Source organism: Arachis duranensis, chromosome 3 (assembly GCF_000817695.3).
Source record: "Arachis duranensis cultivar V14167 chromosome 3, aradu.V14167.gnm2.J7QH, whole genome shotgun sequence".
NCBI classification, from domain to species: Eukaryota; Viridiplantae; Streptophyta; class Magnoliopsida; order Fabales; family Fabaceae; genus Arachis; species Arachis duranensis.
The window spans coordinates 29803786-29814912 of NC_029774.3; the positions used below are offsets into that span (position 1 = coordinate 29803786).

At 34.5% G+C, this 11127-nt stretch overlaps 2 protein-coding genes across 2 annotated transcripts; both read right to left on the minus strand.

The window, feature by feature from the left end:
* Positions 1–241: 241 nt before the first annotated feature.
* LOC107478427 (probable glutathione S-transferase parC) lies at positions 242–3296 on the minus strand. The gene is made up of 2 exons (XM_016098563.3): positions 2910–3296; positions 242–768 (listed from the first exon to the last, which is right to left on the minus strand). The coding sequence occupies exons 1-2, from the start codon at positions 3222–3224 to the stop codon at positions 424–426; spliced, it is 660 nt and encodes a 219-aa protein (XP_015954049.1). The 5' UTR covers positions 3225–3296; the 3' UTR covers positions 242–423.
* A 6357-nt stretch (positions 3297–9653) lies between these two features.
* LOC110278492 (uncharacterized) lies at positions 9654–10721 on the minus strand. The gene has a single exon (XM_021136753.1). The coding sequence runs from the start codon at positions 10719–10721 to the stop codon at positions 9654–9656; it is 1068 nt and encodes a 355-aa protein (XP_020992412.1).
* Between the last annotated feature and the right edge of the window lie 406 nt (positions 10722–11127).

Here is an 11127-nt window from a genome sequence, read left to right on the forward strand (position 1 = left end):
AGGAGCCAAATCCTAATTTTATATGAAGTTGCCAAAAATTTCCTCCATAAAAGAAAAAGAAAATTCTTGAGGACTAATAATTTTTATTATTGTTGATAATAATTTTACCAGTATAAATATTAAATTAATTTATGTGTATTAATTTTAATACACATAAATGTAAATAGTATGCTTTTTATATACAAAACCTCCAATAAATATAAATGCAAATTATTATTGATTATATATTAACCAAAAATAATAATATTTATTAACCATATAGCATTGCTCAAAGAAAAATATTCCAGAGAGTATTGAAGACATTAATCTCACATTACATTGTCATATGCAAAAACAGTTTATTTTATTACATGATAAGATCTTGCTAATTGTGAATACCAAACCAACCCAGCTTCACATATTATCAGAATTTGCTGTGGCCATTCACTCAATGCCGAGCCTCTTTTTAGCATCCAAAAGGAATTCATAGACCCTTTCTGAGTTGGGTAAAGTGTTAGCAACGCTTTCTTTCTGCAGACACCTCTTGGCCCAAGAAATGAACTTGGGACATTCAGACTCTATACTGAAGTTGCCAATGGTCTCAACTGCATAAAACCAGCTATAAAATGTGACAAGCGAAATGTCTACGAAACCAAGCTTGTCTCCCCCGAAAAACGGTTTGTCTCCTAGCTCTGCTTCCAATAATTGAAGGGCTTCAATGAATTCCTTCTTACCAGCTTCTTGCTCTTCTCCTTTTCTTGCCCACACCTTCTTTGCAAGGTCATATATCTATTTAACATTACAAATAATCAGCATACACATTTTAACAAAACAAAAAATTAGCACATTCTATCAACATTGACGAACTGTTCAATCTGGCACATGAAACAAGGAGAGGATGCGTAGACAAAATTGGAAATATTTACTAGAGGAATGAAAAGCCTATAGATTTTTGAACACTTACAGAAGTCCATACAAATCACGATTAAATAGTCAAATTTGTCCCAAAAAGATTATTCATTCTTCAAATTGGTTTTCAAAATTTGTTTTTAATCAAATTCGTCACTCAAAGATTTTAAGTTAGTCGCATTAGTCCTTCCATTATTAATTACGTCAAAATTTTCTGATGTGACACGTTAAGTGAAACTACACTGACTACAGCATACGGTTGACGGTCCTAATTGCCTGCTAATATAATAAATTTAAGAAATTAGATCAAATCAATTCCAAATTGAGGGGATCTTAAGACATTGAAATTCCTCCATTTGGGATTAATTTGATCAAAATTCATAAACTTATCATGTTATCAACTAATTAGGACGGTCAGGTATGCACTGTGATGTCACTTAATGTGTCACTTCAGTAAATTTCGATGTCATTAACAAAAGTGATGGAAGAACTAATATGACTTTTAAAATTTTTGAAAGACAAACTTGATTTAAAATAGATCTTTTGGAGAATATTTTGGAGAACGAATGATCTTTTGTGGATAAATTTGACCATTTACTCTGCAAAATCACCCACTAAAATGAATCTTCTATTTGAATGTAGAAGAATTTTTTTGTCATAAACTCACCCAAAAGGGAGGGGATGAGATCATAAACTACATCCTGCATCTCGCAGGAGTTCATCTCAATTCTCGGGTAGTACACTCAATAGGAAGCCTACATGTATGAACATCAAAGGAAGCCTCCAAGTGCATTTGAATATAAAAGGATGCCTGAAGATCTATTATTAGTCCAAGGATACCAAATAAGAAAGCTTTATATATTTTTATTTTCCCCCACTACTGGATTTGATTCTGTTCACTACTGCCGTTATTCTTGTAAAAATGTCATACTTTTTAGCTATAACGATAGGCGAGGTGTTTAAATCTCCCCAAAAGAGCTTTCTAGTATTAGAATCTTGATCTTACGCATAGAACTTGCCCAAATCAACAACTTCCGCTAAACTACTCCTTGGGTTTTCTTCTGGAATGTGCTATATATTTATATTTATATCCTCTCCAAATAGGGGTGTTCATGGATCGGATCCAATCCGTATATCCGCGGCATTTATTCGAATCCGATTTAAAAATTATGGATATGAATCCAATCCACAAGGCTGTCGAATCGGATCTAATCCGCATATTAATAGGATTAGAATGCGGATTTTGGGTAAGTATCTGCGTATCCGCAAAAATAAAGAAATAAATAAGTAAATATTCTATTTATATTTTATTTCAACTAATAATTATCATATATGTTGTATTATTTTAATTTATTATTTTAAAAAAATATGTTTAATATTATTTTAAAAGTAAATATATTTAAAAGAATAGAAAAAATAAATTTTATTAATATTTTTTAATGAAAATAAGCTTTTAAAAATATTTTTGTGTTTTGCGAATATATCCGATATCCAATCCAATCTGCAAATATACGGATCGTATTGGATCCAAACTTAAAAACTGCAGATATTAGATTCGATTCGATCTATGTTCACCCCTATCTGCAAAACTTCACATAATTAAATTGAAGCTAGCTTAACAGTATCTCCCAAAGATCTCACTAAGAACAGAACCTATTTATTCAAATCAATTACCCCTTATGTTATCAAGGGTGGGATTTAATGCTAGAAGTTAGGTCCAACTAAATTTGAGAGATTATAAATTAACGAATTAAGTGATAAACAACTCAAGTCCCGAAAAAAAGGTGATAAACAACCAAACAAATAGAGCGCCATATCTATACGAATTATAATCTTAAGGCATGGTTTCAAAGATGGTTCCAAATATATATTCACACCTTAGTTAATACAAACTTAACGAATATAAAAATTAAAACTTGTAAAACAACACCGAGAAATAAATATAGAAATAATAGATGCAAAAAATTGTTTCAAGAAAGTTGACCTGATGCAATTATAAATAAAGCTAAAAAAGGAAGTACCTTCTTGTCAACATAATCAGCCCAGAACCTAGCCTGAGATCTTTGATACGGATCAGAAGGTAGGAGTGGAGATCTATCATTCCAGACCTCATCAATGTACTGAACGGCGATGAGAGACTCGCAGATGGGTTTGCCTTTGTGGATGAGAACAGGGACTTTCTTGTGAACTGGGTTCATTTGAAGAAGAAGATCGCTCTTGTTCCATATATCCTCTTCAATGTACTCGTACTTTATACCCTTCTCTGCAAGCGCAATTCGAACCCTCATACCATACATGCTCGCCCATAAATCCAGAAGAACCACCTCATTCTCCATTTTTCGGTTTCTCAGTAGATAACACTACTACTACACTAGCTAGCTAGTCTGTGGAAATGGACTAATGGAACCGAGAGCACCGTATATAGCTGCCAATAATGTAAGTAATTGAGATATTGACTTTTTTGAATCACGTGACATTGTTACCGTCACACAAATTACGTGTCATGTGAGAGTTCATTTGGGAGATTTTTTATTTAAATAAATATTTTAGTTACGAAAATAAATAATTGTAAAAATTAATACCGAAATCCGTCCCAATCGTATATTATTTACATTATAAATAAGATACGTGTACGTTTATCTCGTTTACACTTTAAATGAGATACATGTTAAACTAATGCGTTTACAATGTAAACAACATATACTAAGACAAATTTTTAACTACTATAAAAAGATGTGCAACTCTTGACATTTTTCACATACATTTTATATCTTCTATTCTCCCGTTTTTCGTACAAAAAGTAGGCAAAAGTGTCCAGTAATAACGGATATGTCGTTGTTCCCTGCTGTAAAACCACCGGAGGCTTGGCACCGCTCCACCAACTTCCATGCCTCCGTGTCGTACCACTTCTGAAAGTCACGGAAGCACCCCCAACTGGCTCCCGTGTGTGCGTAGCCCAAGGTGGTACGTCACGTTCTGCAGGGTGATAGTGACTTCACCCCACAGCAGATGGAACATGTGAATCTCCTAACGCCATCAATCTGCGAAAGTTGTAATTAGTGAGTTGTCAAATACGAAATTTCTGAGAGGCACCGTGTCGCCAAATCCAACCTCCCTTTAATATGAGACGATGGCGTTGGGTGGAGGAAACGTGTGACTCACTCGTCGAGATAGGAGTAGATGAAGTCTCTCACAAAGAAAAATATTTCATAATTATTAAAAATAAACAATTTGCATAGGTCCATCAACATATCAAACTGTCTTGACTATTCTATACATTTACTTAACAGAATTTTACATGTATGTACTAACTGAATTTATGCCGACATAATATTTTCTGTTAATATGTACTTTCTTAACTAATACACATTTTTTCATTGTGTTACGTGAAATTAAAACATTCAATAAAGTAATTAATAATATAACTATCAAACTTGAATAGTTACTAACTAAATTAATAAATTAAGACACATATGACCAATAAACTAGACTCACCGATTGAAAAATATCTACCCCAACATTTAAACTCTAAATTAACAATTTTGTAGTTAACAGCTTAATTACCAAAAAATGATAACCATATTTCTAGAATTACTAATTTTTATCAGTGACATATTCCTAATGATACAAATTTTATTCTAATTCTTGACAAGTACTCTAACCAATTAACCATAGCTAGACATATATGGGATTACATAAAACTCAAGATAATAGAACTAACTGCAAAATCAGCTGCCTCGACATAGTGTCATATCGAATTCGGCCTGTTAATGTTCCGATCATGTGTATCTACGCACACTATCTTCGTATTACTCGATAATATAGTCAGAAAAGAGTAAAAGAGAGAAAAAAGTGGTCAAAAGGTTTAAACTAGGACCCATAATCTCGCTGTAAATGATATCTATATATAATTGTCATCTAGCTTTATCTCGTTTATACTGTAAATGAAATATACACGTGTCATATATATATGTCTTATCTTATTTATAGTGTAAACGAGATACGTGTAAATAAGATAAAAATGAAGAACGGATTTCGATAATAATTTTTATAATGATGTATTTTAATAATTAAAATACTTATTTAAATAAAAAATCCTTCATTTGGGTTGCATTTGTAAACATGTATCTCCCTTTTTTACAAAATTAATGTTTGTACTTATCAAATTTGACTCTCAATTTCTTTGTGTGGGAGAATTAAAAAAATAGATATATAAATAACTCAAGTACAATTAATAATAATAATAATAATAATAATAATAATAATAATAAAAGATAGTTGCACCAAAAATTAATATATTCTAGTGTTCAAATTAATATGTTTTAGTGTTTTGTTTTGTATTAAAAAATTATAAGCAACAAATTGTATAATTAAAATCCATTATTTTTGGGCTTAGCCCAATAGCTAACAAAACAACGTGATAGTTGCCCTGATTTCTCTTTTTCATTTTTTTTCGCGTTGCAAGTTCTATTTTGTTGCACGTCATTTCACGTGTTGGCTCCAAGTATTGTTGTTAAATTTTTTAGTTAACTTGTAAACTCGGTTAGACTTGATTCGATTTGGCCAAATTCGAATAAATTCGTGAGTCTAGGATCGAATTAGCGAATTTGTATTTTTTTATTTTTAAAAAAAAAAATTATTTTGAATCCAAAAAAATACTTTTTTTATTAGGGTTACGATAATACTCCCAAAAAATAAAAAAAACTCATTCACAACTCACTCATCTGCGTCGTTTTTCTCAAGTCTCACTTTTTTCACGTTCTGCCGCAGTTGCCGTTCCCCGTCGAGTTGCCGTTATTCCCCTGCATCTTCTATCTCTGCTCTGATTTGCGCCATTGTCTTTGTAAATTTTACCTATGTTGTCCTCTACTTTGTATTTCTTCACATCTCCACCATCCGCAACTCCATCGTGCTATCAACGTTCACGAGTTCGACTACTTCTCCTACAGTCCTATCTGCTCTGATTTGCACTGTCGTGAAATTCATGGCTATTTGTCGCCGTCGTTTCGTGCTGCTGCTGCCCCCTCACCACCGCTGCCTGTTGCAGCCTTGTCTTCGATCTGTTGTTGCTGGGACTTTGCCCCTTTTTTTCTTCTCTATTCTCTATTTTTTGTATGCCTTTTGCTCTTTCTTTGAGCCTTTGCTTCTTGATTTAGTTTTTTTCCTTTTTAAATTTTATTGCTTCTAATTTTAGCCTATTGTTTATCGTTTATGTTAGATGGTCAGATGGTTCATCCATTCATGATTGATTAGTAATTAATTATTTTGATTAGAGTTAATTTGATCATTTGATATTGTTTAATGTTCAATTAAAGATTTAGTATTACAAATTTAGAATTTTTAATTTTGTGTGTTCTATGTTGTATTTGTATAAGAATAATTATAGCGAATTTGAATGTGTATTTTAAAGTATTTGTTATAATGTATGCTATTATTTTAATTTATTATGTGCTTCAAAATTGATATTATTAATTTTGAAGGGTTAAAATTGAGTAAATATACATTATGTATAATATATATAAACTTCATAACAGGTGAACTCGTACGAGTCTACGAGTTAACTCGCGAGTCGAGTCTAGGTCAACTCCACGAGTTTACTTAGACTCGCGAGTTTGACAACCTTGGCTCCAAGACTAAAAAGCAAGAAAAATATTGTAAGTGTTGGTTGTTTTCAACCTTTTCTCCATGTGCACATGGAGCACATCCATTGTTTTTCTAGATGGACGAGTCAGTGGAGAAAAGTAGAAGCAGAAGGAGCTGTGAATGGATATAGTGAGGTAGCGTGGTTAACGAACAACACAGAAAAGAAATGTTGACGGGATGACTACATCGGTGAATAGCAGGTGATGACGGTGGATGTGCAAAAAAATAGAGAAGCTATATAGTTTGGGCTTTTGGCCTTCTAAGTTTTCCTCCCTTTTTTCTTAATTTTTTTCTCTAGAGACTGGATTGGTGCAAAACAATGCAGTTTGGAGCAAAAATCATAAATGGTTTGATTTTCAGTTCGACTTAACTGATTGATTTCTGCTAGTTTAACAGTCTATAGATAGTTTTCAAATTTCAATTTGACGGTTGTCTTATCAACTGAATCTTAAAAAATAAAAAATAAACAATTTTCAGTCCAACTTTCAGAATCTTAGTGCTTATTTTTAATTCATTCAACCATATAATCTGACGTACAAAAATATTACCTCGCGATAATGTTATTCGTACATTAAAAATAGTTATTAAAATTAGTCATTAATATTTTTTTTACCAAAGATAGGGAGATTTGAACTCGCAACCTCTTAGATGAGTATGGGTAGACTATGCCATTTGAGTTATAATTCATTGGCCAGTCATTAATATATTTGTATATAAATATATGTGTAATTTAATTTATTTTAAATATGTATTTATACATATATTTTATATTAGTTGTTCTGGTCCAAGTAATATGGCGGAGTTATAGAGCCTCCTTTCCGTCCTTGTGGGATGATAGTTGATCTATACATCGGCCGGGATGAGCACCAAGGGGAGGAGTACCTGCAAAAAGTACTCCGACGCTCAAGTTAGAGTGAGTACCAAATAATATAGATGGTATTCAGAGTGAATAGCGTACCTTTTATGTGCTTAGAGTTCTGTATTTATAGAGTTATTATACTATAGGTGGTTATTCCATGGTTCTAGTATTTTGGTAACCACTTCTGTACGTGTTCATATGGTTCCGTTATAGCCGAGATTCTCTCTAACCGAAATAGGCACATTTTATTTATTTTATTCAAATTCCGATTTATAGGTAAATTTTAGGCCGAGCTGTAGCTAACGGATCAATAGGTAAACTTGGGCTGAGGTATAGGTTTCATTGGCCGAGTTATAGGTAATGGATCAAGACTTGCTCTCCGAATAATAGGTGGCAATTACCGAGTAATATGGAATGGACCAAATTGTAATGGCCGAATTATAGCTTGTAGCTGCCGATTTATTGTGACCAGATCATAGCCCCCAAGTTTGACCTGTTTATTCTTAAGAGAAGCAGGTTGAGCTTTTATAAGAATTGAGTTATAACTTGGCAGGATATAGAAGAGATGCGGTTGTGTTATTATTCAGAGATATGAAGATCAGCCCCCAAGATCAACTTGATAATCTTGAAAATAAGGTTGGGAGAAGATTGTCATTGGGAAAGGTGTTGCTTATATATACCAGCATATTGTTGAACGAGATTGTTTGTCAGACTGACGCCGACTTATTGATATCAGTATGCTTGGATTGATTTTGACTTATAATTATCAGTCTGTTTGAAGTGATCCTGACTTATAGGTGTCAAATTGTTAGAAATGACTCCGACTTATAGTTGCCGGCTTATTGGAAATGATTACGACTTATAGTTGTCGATGAGTGATTGAAGGCTGAGTTTGCTCTCAGATTGAAAGATGAATTTGTTCTCAGATTGTTGTAATGATTGATTATATAAAATGATAAACTATGTAAAAATGGAGTAATTTGGATACGTAGAATAGATAGATATCTTAAAGAAGTTATGATGTATTCAAATTAATGACATCAGATACCTTCACCAGTCGATTTTGAATTCCCTATTTGTGCTGAACATTATAAATGCAAATTTTGAATTTATTAGTTACAGTTAAAACTAAGCTCCATCGTTCCGAAAATAGATAATTAAAGAAAATGGAAAAAACATGAATAAGACTGTATGAGCATTGAGTAATTAAAATGCAGTTGAATAACAAAACAATAATTACTAACAATAACAATATAAACAACAAACAGAAAAGTTTTCAATAATAAATGAAAACAATTGAGAAACAATAAGAAAACATGTATCTTATTAACGTGTCAATAGGAAAAAGAGTTGTTTCGCTGAAAATTAATTAGAAAGTGTCGTTACCATTATAAGTTGCTTGAAATTTTTATTGATAGGAACATAAGAAGAGAAAAAGGAATCAGCATAAGAATAAATGTGGTGAATACAGCAAAATAATGTAAAATAGGGAATAAAGCAAATACTTATTCATGAGTAATAGGTGAATTTAAAATGAACATAAAAAGATTCACTATTACTAAAAGGATAGAATAGATGATAAGTTTCTGAACTAGCACTTTGAAATTATGAGATTCATATTTGATTGTTTGGATCTTATATAATTTTACTCTTGATCATGTACCAAAGATAAGAAAATCAATTTTTTTTATCAAATGCTTGTAAATTGTACTTACACAATTTCTGATGAAAACATGAAAGTTGAGCATGTATTATATGCAACTAGAATTATATAACACTAGATGATATTACTAGAAAATTTGAAAAGATTTGTATTGAGTTGCGGGATCTTGCTCATTGTGCCGACCTTAATTGAGAAAAAAATTAAGTTTGAATCTTCATCTATGCTTTCATTACTGTTCTTGCCTGGATGGATGAAGGTAGAACTCGGTTATTGACGAAGGTCGGCGCTCCTTCCCTGCGAGACGCTATATACGTTGGTTGTCCAGAATAGGTGGGGTGAGTACCTGCAAAGGCACTCCGATGCTTAAGTTAGCAAGAGATAGTCTATATGTTAAAGCTATTTTTCATGAAAAGAATGAATACCTTCCTTGTTCCTGGACCTCTTGTTATATCTGATTTGGATGGGTTTGATCGTTTTTTGGTAACGTCCGAGGATTAACTGCATATCCGACGTTATTGGGTGAAAGTAAATGCTAATTATTCAGAATACTCAGTTACAATCAGGGGTCATCCGTTACCGAGCTATAACTCGTAACCGACTTTACAGGTCATACCACAGCCCCCAAGCTTGGCCTGGTTGCGGATTGCTGGGAGATTGTTCAACTGCCAGCATCGCTCTGTATGTGCACTTTCTTGCGGAGCTTGTCTCTCCTCCTCCGGCGTAACCCCCTGAAATACAGTTAATCACCCCTCTAGGCTGAGCCGGGGCTTTGTCTTTCTTTTTGGACGACGAGGTTGGCGCATGTTGGTCGGAGTTCGGAGTTTGACGTTTCTGCATGTGTTCTGAAATGTACTTATCAAGATGTCCCTGTCGTGCTAAGCGTTCCAGGAGATCTTTGGCAATCACATATTCATCGGTTGTATGGCCATATTTTTGGTGAAAGGTGCAGTATTTGGATTTATCGACGTTCTTAGGCTCATGATAAGTGCCAGCTTTACGGGGAGGTTTGATTAACTTAGAATTTAATATTTCCTTGATAATGTCATCTCTCTTTGTGTTGAACTGAGTGTAAGACTCGTAGCGGGGCACGGGCTTGAAACTCTTCTTGCTCTCCCGAGGTTTATCATCGTCTTTTGTGAAAGCCGACTTTTCTGCTCGTCGTGCCTGACGGAGTTCCTCGATGTCTATCTGTCCCTTGGCCTTCTCCCTGAACTCGGCCAGAGTCTTTGGCTTGGCTACTGTAATAGCTTCTTGGAACTTCCCGGGACAGAGGCCGCTTTTAATGGCGTGCAAGTGGACCTCTGGGTGAAGATCAGGGATTCGCATGGCAATCTTCGTAAAACGGGTAATGTAGTCCTTCAAACTTTCTTGCGGACCCTGCTTAATGGTAGTCAGGTAATCGAAATCATGCAGGTAAATTGGTGACGCTGTGAAATGATCTTCAAACTGCTTTGCGAGTTCTTGGAAGCGTGAGATAGAATTTGCAGGTAAAGAGCAAAACCAGTCAAGGGCGGGTCCATCTAAAAAGGAAGGGAAACAACGACATAAAATGGGGTCAGATGCCCCGTTAACGATCATAATAGATCGAAATTTTTTGATGTGCTGCTTAGGATCCCCTAGCCCATCATAGGGAGCGAGGGTTGTCGGTAGTGTGAATTGTCTGGGCATTTGAAAGTTCATGATGTTGGCCGTAAAGGGTCCTGCCGAGTTATCTTACTCGTCATTCTCGTCTTCGGGTGTAGCGTCCTCATTCTGGTGGTCTGCATCGTCGTCCTGTGGTGTCTCTGAGACATGTGTCAGTTGGGACTATCGTTCTTCATTTTCTTGTTGCTCACGACGATCATTGTTGTGTTCCAGACGAGCATTAGCCAATTGTTGGATTTGTTGCTGCATTCTCTGATTTTCTTCTGTCATGCGTTGATTTGCTTCAGCCATACGTTGGTTTGCTTGCTGGAGCTCAGTTACCATCCGAAGAAGTTCGAACGGGGTGGGGCCGTAGTGGTGGAAACAGGCCAGGCCAGGCCAGGCTTTGCTCTTAACAGGCCTGACTTGTCATACAGTTGATTGGCCTGAG

What these genes read in the sequence shown, in the direction of transcription:
- LOC107478427 (XM_016098563.3), bottom strand. Translation starts at nt 3,224, where the DNA reads ATGGAGAATGAGGTGGTTCTTCTGGATTTATGGGCGAGCATGTATGGT. An exon ending in CTGATTATGTTGACAAGAAG is followed by an intron (nt 769 to 2,909) that starts GTACTTCCTTTT and finishes AATGTTAAATAG; the next exon opens with ATATATGACCTTGCAAAGAA.
- LOC110278492 (XM_021136753.1), bottom strand. Translation starts at nt 10,721, where the DNA reads ATGCCCAGACAATTCACACTACCGACAACCCTCGCTCCCTATGATGGG.